Source organism: Polistes fuscatus, unplaced genomic scaffold (assembly GCF_010416935.1).
Source record: "Polistes fuscatus isolate 324 unplaced genomic scaffold, CU_Pfus_HIC Scaffold6, whole genome shotgun sequence".
NCBI lineage: Eukaryota > Metazoa > Arthropoda > Insecta > Hymenoptera > Vespidae > Polistes > Polistes fuscatus.
The window spans coordinates 4,095,919-4,117,610 of NW_025113140.1; the positions used below are offsets into that span (position 1 = coordinate 4,095,919).

Sequence of the window (21,692 nt, forward strand, 5' to 3'; positions counted from 1 at the left end):
TGTTAGGTTGTGCGAGGAAGGAAGATTATACTCAAGAAACGAAAAGGTGAGTCACCGAATTTCGGTATACGAAAAGGTACACATTTTCGAATATATAATTAAGTATATTTGAATTTCACTAAAGTGCAATTTTACAATTTGTAGATTTTTTGGATTTTTAGAAATGAACAAGTTCGATAATAAATATTATTACTTTTTTCACCATGTACCATTTACTTGTTAAAGCGCGAATGTTATTTTTGCTTAAACTATAAAACGAACTATCAAATGTTAATAAACGGTCAAAGTCGTCCGGTTGTTCTTATTTTCTTCAAGTAATATATATCTTTGAATTTTTAATTTAATTTAAAACTAACAATTACTTTTTACATCGAATTCGATAATTTTATCTAAAGTTTCAATTAAATTTTTTAATTTTTTATTAAACAAATATTTATGTTAATACGTTTCAAATGAGAAAATGATATTGTAATCAATATAATTTAATTTCTGAATATAGAAATTCTAAGCTACTATTATTATAGGTACTACACGTGTATTATTGTAAATAGAACAAATTTTAATGTTTAATTAATTAAAGCTCTCATTGTCGTGAAATACGATAATGATGAGGATAGGAACTGAAATATTAAAAAAAATATTGTCATTGTTTTTTAAAGTAATAAGATTATTTTACAATTAGTGAAAACATACCGACATGTAATAAGATAAAGATAATGATGGTAAGAATCCACTAATTTTAATAATAACTGGCTTTTGGGATCTTTGAATGAGAAAAAGAATGTTTTTCGACATCTTTTGTGATTTTTCAACCCAATCTAAATTATAAGCAGCCGATCCAATCGCTGAACTCTATCATAAAAAATTTTTAATAAAATAATCAACTATTCAGATTAATTATATTTATGACTATTTTAAAGATGAGAAAAAAATATACCATTTCAATTAAATTTTCAGCCGGATTCGAGGTAATAAATAATTGAATAATGGCGACTATATCCATAACGAGGAATTGAAATTTCATAGTCATTGAATCTGTCTATCTTAAAAAAAAATAATTCATTAAAAGTTAGAAAAATAAATTACAACGTATATAGTAAAGAAAAATCATTATTCACGTGAGTACGAATTATGCCCAATATTTAGGGCTAATCTTATTTCCAATATTTAAAACATTAATATTTAAAACAAAAATGTAATTATTATTAAATATAAGCAAATATGATTTATGAAGATATTTCTCTGTTTTAATAATAATCGCCATAAATGATAAATATTGTAAATAATTTTTGCATATAAAACGATACTAACAAAAAGTAGTAAAATTCCACTGAATACTATCATTACGGTCGTAATACCTACAGTAGCAAGAATCACAAAACGTACTGTTTTGACCACATTTTCTGCATAACTAAAAAATAAAAAAAAGACAAATCTTTACTTTATCGTAAAAATAAAAAAAATAATTTATAAATTATTTTATTGATAAAAATTACCAGAGAATTTGACGATGTTTGAAGATACACCATTTGAGATCACCTTCGTCTACAGTATTTGCTATATCAATTTGCAACATTTCAAATCTTGCACCAGCGAACCAAAGTAAAATAGCTGCTTGACAATCAATCGTTGCACCTGAAACTGCTTGTATTGCAGATATTGCTTGAATAAAATAAACAATTTCGTATATTGGATGTGTTGACACGTTGAACGGATAGACAGCAAAAGTTGGTAATGGTTGTGGCAAAAATATTGGTCCCAAAATAATATTTGTAGCAGCTAAATAAAACCCAAAAGTAAGAGTTATGTGAAGTATAGAACATCTGTCCACATATTTCGCCAGTATCTCTTTTTCGTATGGTTTAGCTTGTTTAAAAAAATTTTCCATTTCCATGACTATCGACTAAAACGATGAAAATTATTTAATATTAAATTGTTCGGATTCAAAAACTAATTTATTACAAATTAACATATTATTTAATGACACCTGAAAACTCGAACGTTGCACTCTACATGCTAGCAATTTTATAATCTTTTGTACAGTAGCTATTATTATACACACTGTCTGTATCATAATCTCTAAATTATTTCGATAAACGTATACACCGTAGAACAACATTAATAAATACATTTTAGACCAAAGAAAAGAAATAGAAAAATATAAATCGAGAAAAAACAATTTTGTTTTAGATGCGTTTATTGGCGGTGGCAAAAAAGCTGTCGTGGTCACACTTCTTTTCGTAAATTTTAATGCTGCTTCTGGTGTAAATTTCATGACAATAGAATTATCTTCTTTTAAATGTGATTGATTTGAACGTTATTGGCAAACTGTTAGACGTTGTTTTTATTTAAGGATAAAACGAAGAAACAATTTTCTTCTTCGATTTTACTTCAACAAATTATTCAACGAAATTCTCGTTTATTGTTCGTTCGATATTCTTACGTAAATCCTCATCTCAAATTCTCTCCATAACACCTAGTTTCTATTATCACCACTCGATGAAGGTAATAAATCAGACAGAAGTTCTTTACACGCTATGTTTCGTTTCTTACACATATCTGTTATTATCATAAATTATTATGTGGAAAGGGGTCAAGCGGTTTCTTCCGTATCTGCCTTCGTCGAGTTCTTTTGCATTAATAAGTAAATAACGTTGTATCATCCTTCGTAATTACATCTTTCATTGTTTCACTTTGATAGTCGATACATGTCTTTTTCTCGCATTATTAAGAAGTGGTAATTCCAAGTATACGATGAGCGAGTTCTCCTTTTTCTTATATGTGGAAACAGACAGTTGAGAGATCATTTTTGTTTAGAACAAATTTTTGAAATGTGTGTCAAGGTTTACAATAACATAAATTAAAAGTAATTTTTTTTATTGGATTCGAGGAAATTTTCTTTTGGTATCGAACTTTTCGTTCATCTTACAATTAGTAATATTTCTAAAGATATTTTTGTTATTCATAAACGTATCAGAATAAATGCATAAAACATATTCATATAGTATAATTAATTATCAAAAGTGTTATTTATTAATTTCTATTGTATTTGGATTTTTTAAATATAAAATGATTAAAGAATTTAGAGTAGGAGAATAATAAATTTCTCTCTTTCTTGTATATACAATTAGAACATTGATTTTTGTTACAGTGATTCTTATAATGCCGAGTTGAATATGTCGTTTGCATAGGAAAGTGAAATATCCAAAGATTGGCAATAAAGTGAGATTTCAGTTGCACGACATTTGTGTTAAAAGTTGGTCGGAGTGTTAGGTCGTGCGAAGAAGGAGGATTATATTCGAGAAGCGAGTAACCGTATCACAGTATACGAGCATATACACGTTCTCGAGTTTATACTTATGTATCTACGAGTTTCAATATGATGCAATTTTACGATTCGTAGATTTTTCGAATGTTCAGGAACGAACGATTTAAGATATAACTTCGTTTACGTTTTTCTCCAGTTACGATTTACTTGCAAGAGCACGAACGTTATTTTTGTTCAAACTATAAGAAGATCTTTCAAAGGCCAAGAAATGTTAAAAGTCGTTCGGTTGTTCTCATTTCCTTCAAGTAGCATATATCTTTGGATATTAAGTTTAATTAAAAACTAAGAATTTCTTTTTACATCGAATTCGATTATTTTATCAACAGTTTCAATTATTTTTCTTAATTTTTCATTAAATACATATTTATGTTGATACTTTTTATATGAAATAGGAAAATGATATTCGAATGATTGTTATTATTGAAAACTAATTTTTGATTAACATTTCTACGTTTCCATCATTATAGATTCTACATGTGTATTAATACAGAAATAGTAAACATTTAAATGTTTAATTAATTAGAGCTCTCATTGTCATGAAATATGAGAATGACGAGGACAGGAACTGAAATATTCAAAATAATATTATTTGTGTTTATGAGTAATATTAATACAATTTTACAAATAATGCGAACCTACCGACATATAATAAGATGAAGATAATATTGGTAAAAATCCATTAATCCTGATAATAACTGGTTTTTGAGATCTTTGAATGAGAAAAAGTATGTTTTTCGACATCTTTTGTAATTTTTCAACCCAATTTAAATTATAAACTGCTGATCCAGTCGCAGAACTCTTTCATAAAAAATTATTATTAAAATAATCAACTATACAGATTAATTATATTTATGATTATTTTAACATGTGAACTAATTATACCATTTCAATTAAATTTCCAACCGAATACGAGTTAACAAATAATTGAATAATAGCGACGACATCTAAAACGAAGAATTGAAATTTGATTAATACAAATATTATTATACTTTCAAAATTACGAAAATAAATTATAATTGAATATTTAATGTCATGCTACTAATTATTTAAAATAATTTTATATCAAATGTTACTAACATAAACTAATAAGAATCCACCAAACTCAATTAATGTTATCGCAATACCAGCAGTAGTTAGAATCACAAAACGTGCAATTTTGATCACATTTTCTGCATAACTGTACGGAAATCATAAGATTACTTAATCGTTAAATAAAAATATAATATTTAATTTATATTAATGATAAAAATTACCTGAAAATATGACGATGTTTCAGTATACATCCTTTGAGATCATATTCGTTTACAGTATTTGCTATTTCAATTTGCAACATTTCAAATGTTGCATCAGCAAACCAAAATAAAACAATCAATCGAAGCACCTGCGCATGATTGTAAAGCAGCAACAGTGTGTTGAAAATAAATAAATTCGTATATTGGATGTGGTTCTATGTCGAAAGGATAAACGCTAAAAGTTGGTAACGATTGCGGTAGATATATTGGTCCCAGGATAAACTTGATACCGGCTAAATAAAATCCAAAAGTGAGGTACAAGTGTAACGGCGTACATTGTTCGCGTATTTTTCTAAAATTGTTTTTTCATTTGGTTTAGCTAGTTTGATGATATTTTCCATTTCCGTGATTATTGATTAAAAACGATGACAAATTATTTACTAAAATTTCGTTTTATATAAAAATACGTTTGATCAAATGAACATATCATTTTAATATACTAGCAAACTGAAACGTTGTGCTCTACAAGTAATCATTTTTATGCTCATTTCTATAATAGCCGAGCATGAGCAAGCTGTTTGTATTATAATTTCTACATTATCCCGATAAGCGTATATCGTGTTCACCAATGCGATTAAAATCGTTTGAGCTGAGATAAATGATATGCTAAAATATATATCGAGAAAGAACAATTTGGTTTTTGATTCGTTTATCGGTGGTAGCCATGAAATTAATAAAGCGACGCTGCTTTTAGTAAATTTTAACGCATCTTCTGCAGTATACTTCGTGATAATATAATTTGTATTTATTTTTTTTTTCATCTGACCGATTTGATAATCTGATCAGAATCTTTAACGCGAATAAAAAATTGTTCAATGTTCATGAAGGTTTGATATGTTGTTCAGAATTTGTATGATTTTAACGAATGATTGAAAAATAGTCCTGTTTATCGTCCGTTCGATATTCTTACGTAAACTCTAATTTTGAATTCTCTCTTGAAATGTGTTTTCACTATTTCCAATCGTCAAAGGGATTATAAATTAGTCAGGTGTTCTTTGCACGCTACACGTATCTTGCAACACGTATCTATAATTATCTTAAATTATTGTGTTCCGAGTAGATAAGCGATTCTTCCTGCCCTTTTACCTTCGCATAAGTTTTCTTACGTGTTATTTTACAGTTGGAAAATTCTAACACGGAGAAAGAAGAATAAATAATTATTTAGATTGTATAACGGTAGAATTTAGTTTGTAACTTAACGTTTTTCTTTCTACAATGAAATGTAGTTCATTCATTCTACATTGCTGACTTTTTTTTTTAAAATCGAATTTATATTGTTGAATATTCGAATTTATGTATGAATAAAGAATACAAGGATGAAGATAAGAAGTTATTAAAGTGATCGTAGAAATAGAAATAAAATGTTATTTATTTTTTGAAAATATTTCATATTTACATTAACACATTTGTTATTTTTAATTATGTAAGTCTAGTTTAAATATTATATTTACGTCATTTATATTATTAATTTTTTAGAGTCTCTCTCGACAATGTTTCATATATTTTTTAAATATTATTTTATGAAAACGGCTCGGATCGTTGTAAAGTATCGGAAGGATACATTTAAAAACTGCAAATAAAAAAAGATTTATTATATCAATCTCATTTGTGTTAAATATTAAAATAATAATTATTTGATCTCTCTCTCATTTATGATTGTAGAAATACCGACGAATGGAAATTCGTATTACTTTGTATTCGTGCAAACTGCGAATACTGTATTATCGATTTCATTGATAGAATGGAAGTATCTTTTACCAAAGGAGTGAATGAAATTTTCTATGTGTACTTTAGCATTAAAAAGTTGGCATAGAACCTCAACAGCTGAAAAAAATGAATAAGTGCATTTAATTACTAGCTATTTGCTAATTCAAAATCTATAATTGCTAACTTTTTTAATTAAATATTTAATTAGTTAGGTTGTTTAGGGGGGGGGGGTCCGTATGTCTGTCTGTGCCTGTGCACAATAATGTATTCTTTTCAACGTTGCTTAAATAGTAATTTGATATTCTATAGGATACCAAAGTATTATGTTCAAGCTGAGGAAAAGTTGTAAGAGTTCTTCGGTTTCAGAATTTGTTTAAATATCCTGCGCGAATGTCACTGCGCGAAGGACGTAAGTGTAGCCTTCGCCGGTGCGACTTCTTGGAATCCTCGTGGAACTGATTATGACAGAGGAATGCGTCCGTGTGAATAGGTGCAAGCAAACCCCCACCAGGGTTAATATCGGTCAATATAGATAAAAACTTCTGTAAGTAAATGTTTCCAATATTAAATATCTTAAGAACCAGAGCTACGGAGAACATTTGATATTTTTTTTTTTTGGCACTTTCAAAACTGTCTGTTTTACCTACAAAACCGTCACAATTGTCTGCAATTATTGTTTCTGCATAATAATAATAGTAAAAAATAAAATATCAAGATGACAGCTTTGGTAAAATGCTCTAGAAGTTGGTTTAAATTTTCCAACAACGCTACCTAAGTGACACCATGTGGACCACCGCCGAGCTTAGTTAGTTTCCGCCTAATGTATAGTAGATATGAGAGATTGACAGAACGAATTTTGGATTTTGGAAAATTACATACAGTTTTCTGGCCACTGGATCTCGGACTATTACGTTTTTATGTAACAATAATTTTCTAACGAATTTCTATTGAATCATTGTCAGACAAGATAGTGTAATAAAACACGTAACAGAAGTAAATAACAAATCGTGCGAGAAAAAGACGTGCTATCAAAGAAATATTTGTCTAGAACATTTATTTAACATTTCAATAAAACTAATTTAACATTTTATAAAAACAAATAAACTATGTATTTTTTTCTCGATTAATTAAAACTAATCGATACTTTTATATAATAATAATGAAAAATAAAGTTATTTCAATCTGACCTTTAATTGAAACATTTCTTGCATCTCATTTAATGTATCTCGTTTATTAGCATCCACTTTATTAGCATAATACAAGGTCAAACAGAAGGAGAGGAAGAAAACAAGATTTCTTTAAGAAAAAACTATGTTTATAACACCGTTTAACTTCTTCTACTTTTGAAAACTACGCAAATAATAATATTATGTAAAATATGTAAATTATGTAAAAATTGTGATTATGTAAAATAATATTATTACGGAATAAATGAATTGATAAAATAGATTTTTTTGTCTAATTTTCTCTATACGTGTTGACGGTATCCTTGAAACCTTGATAAAGTACTATATTGGTTTTGCTTAAATAGGCTCCCGTTTGATGATTCTCTCCTATTTTCTGTTAAGAAACAAAAGATACAAGAAGTCGCTGTGAAGTATCAACTTAATATCTGATCTTAGCATACAAGAGAAAATCTAGTAGTATTTTAAAACTATTTTAACTTGTTTTATAGTTTATAATTTAATTAATTAAACATGCTGTATGTTACTAAATTTATTGCTCCTACAGTTATAATAATACTGTTATTTTATTTAATCAAATATATATCAGATAAATTTCGTGAATATAAAATATTATAGTAAAAAAATTTTCTGGGCATAAAGCATATCCATTGATTGGAAATCTGAATATATTACTTGGTGATATGAAAGGTATATTTGTATTTATTATTTATAATATCTATATTTATACGACTTCTATTCAATAAATTTATCTTACAATTAGATATAACTCAAAAATTAATAAACATGTCTACAAACTATTCTTCGCCGTGGCGACTGTGGATAGGCCCAAAATTACTCGTTGGCTTTGATGATCCTGAAAACATTGAGGTAAGATTTATCAAATTTACTGCACTTCTTTAGAAACGATTTCCCCGAATTAGAATATCTTTTATTTCGGCTTTTTTTTTTATATCAATTTTTTGTTTCCTTTTTAGATTCTATCAAAAAGTTCTTACGGTTATGAAAAAAGTTCTGTATATAACTTTGCAAAAAATATTTTGGGTAATGGATTATTTACTGCACCAGGTAAACTATACGTTCACATGCTTTCTTCTTAATTAATAAAAAGAAAACTATTTATACCCAATTATAATACAGTATTATTTAAGTAAGTCTATCAGAAGACTACTGGAAAAAATAGTTTTTTTTTTATGATTGCATATAACATCTACACACCCATACATGTATATATGAGGATCTCTCTTTTCCTATTTTTTAATTAAAATATATAAAAAAGACACTATAAGTATTAAAATTAAGACATATTCTCTTATTTAAAGCATCAATATGGAACATACATCGAACAATCTTAAATCCAGCATTCAAAGAAGTTTCGACTTATATGGACTCAATAATAAAAAATTCAAACAGACTAGCTAATATTTTAGAAACTACAAACGGAAAAAACGTAGACATTATGCATTACGTACATTTATGTACGCTGGATATAATATATGGTGAGACTTGGAAATTCTAAAAAATATGTATGAGCACATTTTTTATAATTTTCTAAAAATTTTTTTTTTTTTACTGACAGATGGCCTATTGGAAAGTGATTTAAATTTGCAGAGCAATCCGGATTGCAAACTTGATGAATATATGTCGGAGTAATAATCAGAAGAATATTTTTAAATTTATAATATAATCTAATATTATTGCATATTTGTCTTCTTATTGTGAATTTTATTTTTATTTAGAGCGATGGACATATCTATAACAAGAATAATGAAATTCTGGTTACATCCAAATATTATATTTAACAATTCATCTATGGGAAAACGGCTACAAGAAATAATTTCCTCCTTTAAAAAAATAACAAACGAGGTAAAAATACCAACAAACTATTCTTGTTTTAAATTGTCTAATATTAAAAAATAATATTAGTTTGAAATAAAATAATACTTTATTCATGTATATAACTTTTATTCGTGAAGATTATAAGGAAAAAGAAGGATTCAATGAATGAAGATAACTTTACCCGGGAAGGAAAAGATCCACATGCAAGTAAGAATAATCGTTTTAAAAAATATTCTTTTAGTAATGAATTTATGGATGAGTACCTTTTATAATAACAATAAATAAAATATTATTATTCTCCTTTAAATAAAGGAAAAGATACCAGTCCATTTTTAGATGCAATATTTAAATCCTTTTACGAGACCGGAGAATATTCGGAGGCAGATATTCGTGATGAAATAAATACAATGGTTTTTACAGTAAGATGAATTTATTTAAGATTATTTAAAATTTTTTTTCATTCGGTAAAAGTAAAAAACAATTTGTATTAATTTTTAGGGAAGTGATACTGTTGCTACTGCATTAACATTTTTATTTTTAATGTTGGCCACGTTTCCGGATATTCAAGTACGCGCAGATAACACTTAAGCATTATTAGTTATTATCTTTTGAAAATCAATTTTATTTTCATACAAAACATGTATCATGTATTCGGCTTTTTCGATTTCAGAATCAAGTATACGAAGAGTTGTACGATATGTACGGCTCTAGCGATCCAAAGGATGTTCCTATTACAATGGAAGATACTAAGATAATGAAATATTTAGAACGAGTCATCAAAGAGACATTACGTCTTTTTCCTCCTGCACCACTTTTCGGGCGAACTCTATATCGCGATGCAAAAGGTATTTTTACATAGAATAAGAAATTTTTTTTTTTTTTCTATTGATATTACTGTCTTATGTAGTAATAATATATATTTATTTATTTTATTAAGTGAACAACAATGTGATATTTCCAAAAAACTGTGAAATATTTTTTATAATATTTTCACTTCACCGAAAAGCTAAATATTGGGCTGATCCTTTAAGATTTGATCCGGATCGGTTCTTGCCTGGAAATTATAACTCTAAATGTTTTCTTCCGTTCGGCTTTGGGAAAAGAGGATGCATAGGTAAAAGCTCATGTTTATGCATTCTTGAAATAGTAATCTAAATAGTCGATCAACTAAGTACGTTTTTATTAAATATTGCTTTTTCAGCTCAAATATTTGCTATGACCAAAATGAAGGCAATAGCTGCTACTGTATTGAGAAAATTTATTGTTCAAATAGACGAACCTGTACCAGTTGAAAATGTTAACTTAAAATTCAATATTATTGCGAAACCTGCTGAAACTATATTCTTGAGATTTAAAAAGAGATAATATTTATCATTGTTGTCATTATTATGTTCCTAATCAAACAATTGTAATATATAAATAACCGTGCAAATTAAAAATAAATTCCTAATACTATACGTTTCTAGTTTTTTATTAGGATATCGGTATTCGTATTCCTAATCATAAAAGATGCAATTTCACAAATAAACTGAAAAATGAACACATTGAAATAAAAATTCAGTATATTGCAAAATAACTCGAGTGATACTTAAATTATTTTTATCGGTAAATTGGTTATAATGAGGATATTTGAATTTATTCTTATATACTTATAATAGAAAAAAAGTGTAGGTGTGGTAGAAAAATCACGTAAAAAGTGCCGGCAGTCAACGTGTTAACAATAATAAATCAAAAAAGAAAAAAAAGAGGAAGCTTTTTTTTCGAATTTAATTTGGAAAATATAGTCCAAAGGCCCGTGATAGGCAAACAGCTTGTATTTTACCAATATCCAAATTTCGTCTAGTTAATCTCTTATACCTAGCATACATTAGAAGGAAACTAACTAATAGTAAGATGAATCTTGTTAGATAATAATTGGGACTTGTGAGCTTCTATGTTCTTTTGTATTTTTTGCAAATAGTTAGCAACATTATTTATAGTTATTAAATACTGTTTATTTTTATCAGCTAATGAGTTGGATATCTTATGTTATCGTAGTTAGTTTACTGTTTTCTATTATTTGATGATAAAATGAACCTGTTTCACCACTTGAATGATAATAAAATAATCTTTTGTTAGATTCAGTATTAAAAAGTTAGCATAAAATCTCAACAGCTGAAAAAAATGAATAAGTGCATTTAATTGCTAGCTATTTGCTAATTCAAAATCCATAATTGCTAACTTCTTTAATTAAATATTTAATTAGTTATTAATAATTGAAAATGTGAAAACTTTTGTTTTTATTTCTAAGTAAAGCAACGTAGTTTGTAACAGTAGAAAAAAATGAATAAGTGCGCTAAATTGCTAACAAAATGCTTATTTAAAATCCATAATTGCTAACTTTTTTACAATTACAAATATGGAAACGTCATCGGTGGGAGATTCTTTTTAAAATTCGTTTACGCCTTGAATTCGTGGTTGCGCATGCGTATAACATATCTCCCACTCATGACGTTTCCACATTTGTAATTATTAATAACTAATTAAATAATGAAATAATAAAGTTAGCAACTATGGATTTTAAATTAGCAGATAGCTAGCAATTAAAAGCGTTTATTCATTTTTTTTAGCTGTTGAGGTTCTATTCAAACTTTTTAATGCTATGTACTTTGCACTCAGCATTTGAAGTTATCCTGGTTGTGTATCTTACCGATAGATAATACTCTAAGGAGAACGGAGGTAAAATACCACCGATCGCTATAATCATAGGTTTTTGAGATCTTTGCATTAAAAAATATAGATTTCTTTTTATTTTTGGGGATTTGTTGATCCAATTAGATTCGTATGCCGCTAATCCCATTGCTGAACTCTGCAATCCAATAAATAAATAAATAATTAGTAATTTTTTTTTTTATATTAAATTCAAGAATATTAATTTCATAATTTTTGTATACTGCAATTCATCATTGACGTGTGAGTACATAAAATTATTTTTTTCTATACAATATTTAATTGATATAAATTGTAACAAAAGATTATATTTGTGATTTGTTTTTTTATTATTGTACTTTAAATGTAAAATTAAAAATTGATCGAATTGATGGTTATTATAAAATTAACTACGTAAATTTATTTACCTTTTCTATCAGATTATCTGAAGGTCTGCAGCATAAAAACAATTCAAAGATCGATCCAGCTATCAATGAAATGAATTGAAGTTTCAGTGTTATCGAATCTGCCTGTTGCGATAACCAATCATTAATTCCAACAATTCAATGGAAGAAAAGAAAACAAAAAAAAAATTAACGAAAAGAAAAAAAATAACTAACAAAGAGAAATTCCACTCCACCGAACACTATGCATATGGATGAAACACCAATACTGGTGAGTATGATGAAACGAATCGATTTAACAACATTTTCTGCATATCTGGAAAATTTGAGATAATACGTAAACACAAATATATTTCTAATTAATATTAATTATTTCACAGTATAAGGGTTTATTATTAAAATTTTAAAGGACGATCCAACAATGTTAACTTAAAATTATAATTAATAAAATATTGAACAATTTTTATTCGTGACTCAACAATGCTGATTTACTTACATTGAGGGTTAAAAATGATAAAAAAAAAAAAACAAATCTTAACTCACGACTCAACGATACCAATTTAAAATATTAATTAACAATGTTGCAAAATATCAATATAAACTATTAACAACAAACGAACATATACTTTAATAAAAAATTACCTTAATAAATAGACATGCAATTTAATACAAGATCTTAATTCGCGTTCATTGGTGATATTATTTAATCGAATCGTTAACATTTCAAATCTAGCTCCTGTAAACCAAAGTAAAAAAGCAACCTGACAATCAATAGTCACACCAACGGCTGCTTGGATCCCAACGAATGCTTGGTGCAAATAAATGATTTCGTAAATCGGGTGAGATTTTACTTCGAACGGATATTCTGCAAAAGTTGGAAATGGACGTGGTAATATTATAGGTCCCATGATGAAGGCCACGCAAATCGTGTAATAACTAAATGTCATCATAAGATGAAACATGGCACTTTTGTCAACGTATCTCTGCAGGATCGTTCTCTCAAAGGTGTTCATCTTTTTGATGAAGTCTTCCATCTCAATGGTTACCATCTACGAGTCATATTTTTCATTTTCTTTTTTCTTATTTTTTATTTTATTTTTTTTAACGAATATATGTCCCTTGATTTATACGCGTTACCGTTAATTCGTGATTTGTTCTTTTATCATACACAATTTAAATTAGCACGTTAGAAATTTTTGTTGGATTTAATTTATCTGATTATTATATGTTTTTGTCATAAATCAAGGGACAAATGTGTATTTAATTTAATAAATCAATGATTTACCTGAAGTCTCGATGATTGACTTTTAATAATAATCATTTTAATCCCAATTTGTGAGGAACCCATACAAAAACAAATTGATTGTGTCACTATCATCGAATCTTGATAATGTTTGCATATTCCATACATTTCAGCGAATAAAAATAATAAAATAATTAAGAACGATATCCACCATCTGATTTCACGAAATATAAGTTCCTTTTTGGTAGCGTTTATTGATGGCGGCCAACAACCCAATGGTGATACACCAAGTTTAGTAAATTTCAATGCACACTCTGGACTGACCTTAGGCACATGCATTACGATGAAAAATAATTTAGAAAGTAAATGTGAACACATGAATTCAACCCTTCTTTATCTTCATCATTTTCTATACTAAAGCTAGAATTCTGAAACGTAAATGCTTTGCCGATTGATCGATGAATAAATTATAGTCTTCTTTGTCTTCTCTTAGAAGCAGAATCTAAGTTTTCATATCCTTGCCTGAACAAGAATTTATCGAATTTTCCAAGAAGTAGGAAGTATTCTTGCACTATGCATTTCCAGTTACTTCCTATTTTTGTCTAATTATCATTTATTTGTGTAAATCTACAGTCAGCTGTTACTGTTCTCTTTCTCTTGGTTTCAAACATTTACATATTTAAGGATATGTAAGGTTGGAAAGTGAAGTTAGTTCAGTTCGTTTTACGACAAGGTATATTTCAGTTTGTAATATCCTCTTGTGCAAATTATCTAGAATATCTAAATACCTAAAACGTGACTTTCTCGTCTACGTTGTTCATTCGGTTAATTGTATTATTTTAACATCATCTTTAATAACAATAAAATCATATATTTTATCTTAATTTATATAGTGTACATTTAAAAAAATGTCTAACCGTATAAGGTATTCCCTGTTCGTACTACTTAAAATTCATTCCCTGTATTCGAAATTACAAACAAATATTTGAAAACGTAATGAAATTTCTTTAATTTTTCTTGATAAACCTAAAAATATAACATATTTTATAATTAACTTTTTTTAAATGAACCAAAAATTACTTCATTACAATCTTCTTCTTGTTATCGATCTGCAAAAATAATACTTGATGCTGATTTTGAAGAATAATATTTCCAATTTTTTAAATAAAATTTGAAAACTATATAGAGTACAAAATATCGATCAAAGTTTAATGATTTAAATTTTATGAGATACCATATAGAGTAGAACTACTATTAATTGATTAAAGTACATTTTAGTTTATGTAATAATAATTGATAAAGTAGTAGAGAATTTCGATCGAGTTGGAGAAAGGAATATTCGTATAGGAAAATATGTGACACGTGATACTCTGGACGGAAATAAACAAAGAACTGACACCGCCCTACTTCGGTATTTCGAATCTGTCTAGTGTATGTATAAATTTTGTGTAAATAATCTAGACAAATTTTATTCGCTGATATTATCTTTGATATTCTATGCATAAAATGTAAGCTTATGAAAATGTTATATACATATAATGTTCTCAATTTTTTAGAAATTATGTAATCATATACGTATTCGTGCTTATGTTATCACAGAATTTCACATTAGAAGTATTCATTATTTTCAAAATTTAGAAGAGAAGTATTTGAATTTTCTTGTTGTTTTTTTTTCAATTAGTTTTCAGTAATGTTTTACTGTAATTATGTACGTTTCAATGATTTTATGATATACTATTAATTTTCTATGCTATTCGTATTAATGAAAATATTTCAAATATTTTATATTCGGAATAGAAATGTATACTAATATGTAAACGATAATCGTATTAGAAAAATCTATAAATTAATGTTACCATATCTATTAAAATATGTTACACAATATTGAAAAAGTTTGACACGTTAAACATTGATTGACCCGATTACAAATTATACTTTATCATTCGTATATTATAAATTTATCTTAAACACCAATACAAATAATCTTATTAAAAACATGTTTGAATTATCCGTTGTTCTACTAATTCGTTGATGAAATATACAAAATACGAATATAAATATAATACTTTATTCACCTAGATCAATCTAATGGATTTTATTTTGTCCTAAATTTGTTATCATCATTCGAATGTAAATTTATGTTAACAACCAAAACAATAATCGTATTAGAAACATCTCTAAATTACTGTCGACATAACAGTAGCGAGTTAGTCGTTTTGTGGATTCGATAGAAACTAGAGTTGCACGTTTCGGCTTATTGTTATTCGGCCGGTTATACACAGCATTTCATCCAAAATAATCGGGATCGTTCGATGAAATCGTTCGTACGGCTACCTCGCTGTCCCATTATCAGCGTTCGTTGCCAAATGGCCGAAGTTAAAACAAGAACGAACGGATAAAGAGAAAACGTACGATCTGTACGAGCAATAGCACCACCACTACCACCACCACCAACACCAGTACAAGCAGTAGAGAAGTGTCGTTCAAACGGAGAGTCATAAAACCGATCAACGGATTAATTATCGAATTCGTATTTGTTCCCGTCTACGATATACGATTAATTCTCCTCGATTTATTGAGCTTACGATTTCGTGTCGTCGCCAAAATTTCCCCTTTGCCCCCGCCCCCTCCTTCCAATTCGCCCGCCCACCCTTCCCGTTTTCGTTTCCTCTCCAATCCTCCCTCCTATCCTCTTCTTACGTTCTTTTATTTTTTACAATCGAAAAATGTTCTTAATTTTGTTTCCTTTCTTTTTCTTTTTGCTCGTAAAAATAGTTGCGCGAGTTAAAGCTTCGTGTCCGCATTTTTTCTTTTTTTAATGCATTTCATTAGATTGCATCATCGCTGTTCTTTTTAATACAATATTTACTGTAACAAAAAAAACAAAAAATTAAAATGTAATTAGATTAAATGAAAATTAAAAGTATTTATTTTAAGTATATGATAATAGTTTGGTATTCATTTAGATATTAAATAATAAAACTTTTGAGCCGGTTATTAACAAATTTAGATTTAAATGTAAAAATATCTGATACTGAAAACCAGCTTATACCGAGTGTCTTGAAATTGATGGTGTAAGACAGCAGAATATGATCATATGATACTTAAAAATGTAGAATATAATTTGTTCGTATAACTGTTGGCTTGTACCACCAGTTATATGACACCCTGTATATTAATTAATTCAATATAAAATTTGATTAATAATAAAATACTTCTTACATATATTTTATTTTTTAATATAAAGAGATAATCATCCGAAAATAATATTGCAATAATAATAGCATGACATAAATATTACTTTTATATGGAATTTTATATTAACTTTGATCGAGAGACCAGATAATATAAATTAAATTTATGATAAAAAATAAAATTATATTTCAAACAAAAAAAGGTATACAACAAGTAAACGTTGATAAATCTAATATCAAAGAATTCAAAGCAACATAGGATTCTAATCTCTTTTTTTTTATATCGATAACTGAGGTATACGTTATCGATAAACGAGTAAGATATTGATATATCTGTTTCTTTTATTCTACGTTATATCAAATAAGCATGTTGATTAAATTGTAATACACTTACTGATATAATGCTGTTGGTATGAGTATCATCAATACTGAAGCCATACAACAAACCATAACCACTGTAAGGATCATCGATTCTCCGAGAGGTGATTTATTGCCAATGTGAATTTCCGTCTTTGTTTCCTGAAATTCAATGTAAGAAAGACTCCAATAAAATGTTTTATCACGAAACTTTCGATAGGAGAGATACGCTTTTAAAGAAAATTGCATGTTACGACGATATCTCATATATATATATATTTCGAGAAAGAGTGAGAAAGAGAGAGATTCTGAACTTTTTCTTACAAACTTTTACTATACCGAATGACCATTTTACTAGAAATATTTCCGTTGTAATACGAATTTCGAAAACGTGTTTCCTACTAAAGTTTTGCTATTTTGAAAAATGACCTAGGAGTTGGGATCTTTCACGTTTGATCTTGCGTAGTCACGTTTCGAAGATCATTAAATTACACTGTCAATTTATTCAATTAATATTCTTACATTTCTCAAACAATTTTCAAAACTCTATTATTCAAGAAATATTTGTTTTAAATTACATATTTGTATTCCTCGTATGAAAACATTAATACGATTTTCGTGTAATTTTTAAACGATTATTCATAGTCCAATCATTGACATCGATTTATATAATCTAAAGTCATACCAACTTTTATTGTGACAGTAAAATATTTTTCTAAAATTTGTATTATAATGGGGCAATATTTTAAGTGATAAAATAAACATTTCTAAATCCTTACGCAATTCTGATGAAATTCTGCATAATAAAAATTGATGTATACGTACGTGTATTAAATTATTGGATAAAATTTTAATGAAAATTCGAGTTTCCAATAATTTTCTAATCCTTTTAAGCAGTGATAAGAAAACTTTATACAATCTAATTTTCTATCTCTTTATCTTGTTCTTTATTATCTTTTCTTTTTATTTTTCTTTAATTTTTAAAAGTATAACTCCGTTCAAATAGTTTTTCTTTATCTTTGTTTGTCCTATCTATCTTGTTTGTTTTCTTTGAGTTTCTTCGTTTGGTCAACGACAACGAACAGTCAAACGGGAGACAAACTAGATCATTGTATTTTCTACAAGATATACGTGTTCGTGAAATCAAGTGGGAATTAATTAACCAAAGAAAAACTTCGATCGTCGTCTGGTACAATAAGAGTGTAAGATGGTTTCTCTCGTTACTTCAACTTTACTGAGTTAACGAACAACCATGAGAAAGAGAGAGAGAGAGAGAGAAAGAATACAAATAGTAAAAGCTAACAAAAGATTCTCTAACTTCATCGATCGAACACACTTCTCTATCTTTCTCTCAAATACTTCAAAATTAACAAGAAATTCTACTTTTATCTGTAGAAGAAAAAAGAATTAAGTGTTTATCCAGGTATGTGTTGCAAATAAAATAATTTTTATTTCATGGATTGAAAGTAAAAGAATTTAATTTAAAATAATATAAAAAGTACGAATAATAAAAGCAGAAAAATGTGTTCGATTTACAAAAATGTGAGAGAATAATGAAAGGAAATGTATCTTCTTTTTTTTTTAAAAAGGAAAGTGCAAATAGTAAATGTAGATAAAAGTGTTTGATGTAGAAAATGGATGAAAGAATAAAGATAGAAAATTTATTTGTTTAAAAAAGGAAAATGCAAATATAGTTGAAGCAGAACAACTGTTTGAGTCTACAATTATTCATACTATAGAATATTAAAAAATTGATTTATTTTAAAAATAAAATATTATATTACATAAACAGTTTATATTTAGTATATGTATTTTACTATTATTTTTATTGTTATTATTGTAATACAGAAAAAATGTATTTTCTTTTTATAAAGGTTACTTTTTAATAGACCAAAAATTCTACTTTAATCTGCGGATAATAAAAAATAATAAATTTTTATTTTACGCGTATAATAAAAAACAATAGAGAAAAAATATATTTTTCTTTAATAGAGACAGAACGTAAAAATAAAACGTTGATTACATTGTCGCATAAAAGTTTGACGAGTTGACTTCCGTACCTTTTCCCATTAGGACTTTTTATTGTTTAACTTATCTCGTTAACAACGTTCCTTTAGAAGAATGGTATATAATATTAAAAGTATAAACGATTTAATCTCACGTCAGCTTGGTCCTGTCTATTTTTTTCGACCGATAAGTTTATGCACGAGGCTCGTATTACCTCAGAACTTTACGATTCTCAAAGCTTCCAAATGTTTACGAACATTGTCAGGTGTATTTAAATACCCAGACGAAAATAATTGATTGTTAGTGTTACTTCGTTAAAACTTTATCACAATCATTTTTCATTTTTATTTCTTAGATTATTATTTTTTTACCGTAAAAATATTAATTAATTATTATTTTAAATAAATAGTGATTAATATTTGTAATTGCGATAAGGTTACATCAAGTTGTATATTAATATTTGTTATATTTTCAATACTTTTTTTTATAAATACTGATACATTTATTTCATGTTTATTACATATTAATATCCAAGACGATATATTTAAAATATTAATCAACGAATATTCAAATATTATTAACTATCAATATCGCGATATTAATATTTATTTATTTCAAAAAATAATCTCAAGGCATTCGTGTATTCTGTATGTGTGTATATAAACACTAAAGAATATTTCTCTCGATCGTGATTGGAATAAATTCAATTACTTTAATAGATCATAGAAATAAATTATAAATTGCAATCACGTTTGCGTTTATTCTTTACTTTCTTCTCTCTCTCTCTCTCTTTCTCTCTCTGTTTTACAAGCACCCTTTTTTCTATATTACAGTCACATGCCGCAAGGCATTTACTCAAAGTCTTAAATGAATACTGCTGGAATTGGAGAGATTCGTTAAATATATATACACACACACACACACACATATATATACATATATATATGTATAAAAGTACACACCTGAAGTTTCTGTGCGTTGCAGATAGAATAAAAGATGCAAACAAATATAAGGAAAAAAAATTGCCGTAACATTTTGTCTTCTTTTCGCGTTGATTCTTTACACCAGTTCGATTGATACTGAAGGAAAATCATAGTCGAGTAAAACATTCCAATAACTCTTGTGTTGTTATCTTTCATTTATCTCTGAGAGATAACATTAAATGGACAATTGTAATTGGACTTTCAATAATATCTTCTTATCTTTCTTAATAACTTCAACAATTTAAACGTTTAACTTAGTCAAAGCATTACAAAATATTTAACTCATTCGTATTTAAGTATAAAATATACTACATGTGTACTTGTTTATCTTTATTTAATTAATTTTCTTAATTTATAGTTTCATTTTATGTTAGTTATGAGAAGTTTCATCATATTTTTGATGAGATAATATTTAGAATTTACAAAACGAATGAAGATCTAAAAGAAAGAGAATTTTAAAAATAGATAAGGTAGGTAAGGATTTATTATTTCAACATATTGTATGATAATTTTCTATTATAATATAAAGTAGGTGTTTAAAATAAAATGTCACAAAGTTTTATCTGGAGAAAATACTGTAATTTAGAAATATTATTTTATTCAGAAAAGAGTTACATTTAATTTTAAAGAGAAAGTATTATATAGATTACACTATTTATTGTATTATATTTTATTCAGCGAATATTTTCAAAGTTAAACTTTTCGTTTTTTAATGGAAACCTACATTTTTTATCATGGAAAAATTTTTCTACTAAAGAAAACCAATAATTTTTGCATGAAACATTTTTTCATTCCAAATTCGAGACAAAAATTGGATTTTAGATAGTAACGTAATTGTTCATTATTTAAAATCATAGTTTAGTCGGAACTTTAATTGTTCATTAATATTCTTATCATTTATAGTCAATTGTGCGAATTTATCAGCACAGTATATTTTACAATATATTTGCACAAAATAATTGTGCGAATAAATTTGTAATTCGTATTAGATAAATTATTGAAACGATTGATTATTTTATACATTTTTGTTATCTTTTAAGTTACTATACGTTTAAACGTTAATGTAATTTCCTATGGTTTTTATTATTTTCCTTTCTTTCACGTTTGAAAATAACGTCAACCAACGAAAGAATAATTTTTTGTCAAAATGTCAATTTCTAACGCATCAAAAGCGAAACATTCAATTTGTTAGCACACAACGTTTATTACCTTATCCGTAAAGATAAATGGATTTCACTTGCGCTCTTTTTCTTCTTCTTTTTTTTTCCTCCTCATATTTTTTATATTTCTATTTTTTGTTTTTGCTTTTTTATTTATTCTCTCTTTTTTCTTCTTCTATATTTTTATTTTTTATTTCTATCGTCGAACTCTGACGCGTATGAGTATACGTATGTACGTGCGTAGTGCAGAGTTGCAAGTAAAACAGGTAGTTTTGAATGGATAAATGTGGAAAAATGAAACAGAAA

General features: G+C 27.1%; 4 protein-coding genes and 1 long non-coding RNA gene across 5 annotated transcripts; 2 read left to right on the forward strand and 3 right to left on the reverse strand.

The window, feature by feature from the left end:
* Positions 1-566: 566 nt before the first annotated feature.
* LOC122523232 (odorant receptor Or2-like) lies at positions 567-1,894 on the reverse strand. Its single transcript, XM_043644890.1, has 5 exons — positions 1,497-1,894; positions 1,312-1,411; positions 938-1,039; positions 694-852; positions 567-620 (listed from the first exon to the last, which is right to left on the reverse strand). The coding sequence occupies exons 1-5, from the start codon at positions 1,892-1,894 to the stop codon at positions 567-569; spliced, it is 813 nt and encodes a 270-aa protein (XP_043500825.1).
* A 1,945-nt stretch (positions 1,895-3,839) lies between these two features.
* On the reverse strand, positions 3,840-4,661 carry LOC122523233 (putative odorant receptor 92a). Its single transcript, XM_043644891.1, has 5 exons — positions 4,582-4,661; positions 4,402-4,505; positions 4,211-4,272; positions 3,968-4,126; positions 3,840-3,893 (listed from the first exon to the last, which is right to left on the reverse strand). The coding sequence occupies exons 1-5, from the start codon at positions 4,659-4,661 to the stop codon at positions 3,840-3,842; spliced, it is 459 nt and encodes a 152-aa protein (XP_043500826.1).
* Positions 4,662-8,153: 3,492 nt separating this feature from the next.
* LOC122522817 lies at positions 8,154-8,340 on the forward strand. Its single transcript, XR_006305173.1, has 2 exons — positions 8,154-8,201; positions 8,275-8,340. It is a non-coding gene; the product is annotated as an uncharacterized LOC122522817 (long non-coding RNA).
* Positions 8,341-9,511: 1,171 nt separating this feature from the next.
* On the forward strand, positions 9,512-10,715 carry LOC122523234 (cytochrome P450 4V2-like). The gene is made up of 5 exons (XM_043644892.1): positions 9,512-9,557; positions 9,663-9,769; positions 9,849-9,917; positions 10,021-10,195; positions 10,552-10,715. Exons 1-5 carry the CDS (start codon positions 9,512-9,514, stop codon positions 10,713-10,715), a joined length of 561 nt encoding a protein of 186 aa, XP_043500827.1.
* Positions 10,716-11,970: 1,255 nt separating this feature from the next.
* Positions 11,971-14,024, reverse strand: LOC122523235 (putative odorant receptor 92a). The gene is made up of 5 exons (XM_043644894.1): positions 13,728-14,024; positions 13,085-13,491; positions 12,659-12,758; positions 12,467-12,568; positions 11,971-12,198 (listed from the first exon to the last, which is right to left on the reverse strand). The coding sequence occupies exons 1-5, from the start codon at positions 14,022-14,024 to the stop codon at positions 11,971-11,973; spliced, it is 1,134 nt and encodes a 377-aa protein (XP_043500829.1).
* Positions 14,025-21,692: the final 7,668 nt, after the last annotated feature.

Excerpts from the sequence above, each read along its gene's own strand:
- LOC122523235 (XM_043644894.1), bottom strand. The coding sequence starts at position 14,024 with ATGCATGTGCCTAAGGTCAGTCCAGAGTGTGCATTGAAATTTACTAAA. Across the intron at positions 13,492-13,727 it reads GTCAATCATCGAGACTTCAG|ATGGTAACCATTGAGATGGA; the intron begins GTAAATCATTGA and ends TATGACTCGTAG. Across the intron at positions 12,759-13,084 it reads TTGCATGTCTATTTATTAAG|ATATGCAGAAAATGTTGTTA; the intron begins GTAATTTTTTAT and ends CAAATTTTCCAG.
- LOC122523233 (XM_043644891.1), bottom strand. The coding sequence starts at position 4,661 with ATGTTGCAAATTGAAATAGCAAATACTGTAAACGAATATGATCTCAAA. Across the intron at positions 4,273-4,401 it reads ATTCTTATTAGTTTATGTTA|ATGTCGTCGCTATTATTCAA; the intron begins GTAACATTTGAT and ends TCTTCGTTTTAG. Across the intron at positions 4,127-4,210 it reads TTGGAAATTTAATTGAAATG|AGTTCTGCGACTGGATCAGC; the intron begins GTATAATTAGTT and ends TTTTTATGAAAG.
- LOC122523234 (XM_043644892.1), top strand. The coding sequence starts at position 9,512 with ATGAATGAAGATAACTTTACCCGGGAAGGAAAAGATCCACATGCAA. Across the intron at positions 9,558-9,662 it reads AGGAAAAGATCCACATGCAA|GAAAAGATACCAGTCCATTT; the intron begins GTAAGAATAATC and ends CTTTAAATAAAG. Across the intron at positions 10,196-10,551 it reads TCTATATCGCGATGCAAAAG|CTCAAATATTTGCTATGACC; the intron begins GTATTTTTACAT and ends TTGCTTTTTCAG.
- LOC122523232 (XM_043644890.1), bottom strand. The coding sequence starts at position 1,894 with ATGGAAATGGAAAATTTTTTTAAACAAGCTAAACCATACGAAAAAGAG. Across the intron at positions 1,412-1,496 it reads AAACATCGTCAAATTCTCTG|TTATGCAGAAAATGTGGTCA; the intron begins GTAATTTTTATC and ends TTTATTTTTTAG. Across the intron at positions 853-937 it reads CTGAAAATTTAATTGAAATG|AGTTCAGCGATTGGATCGGC; the intron begins GTATATTTTTTT and ends TTTTTATGATAG.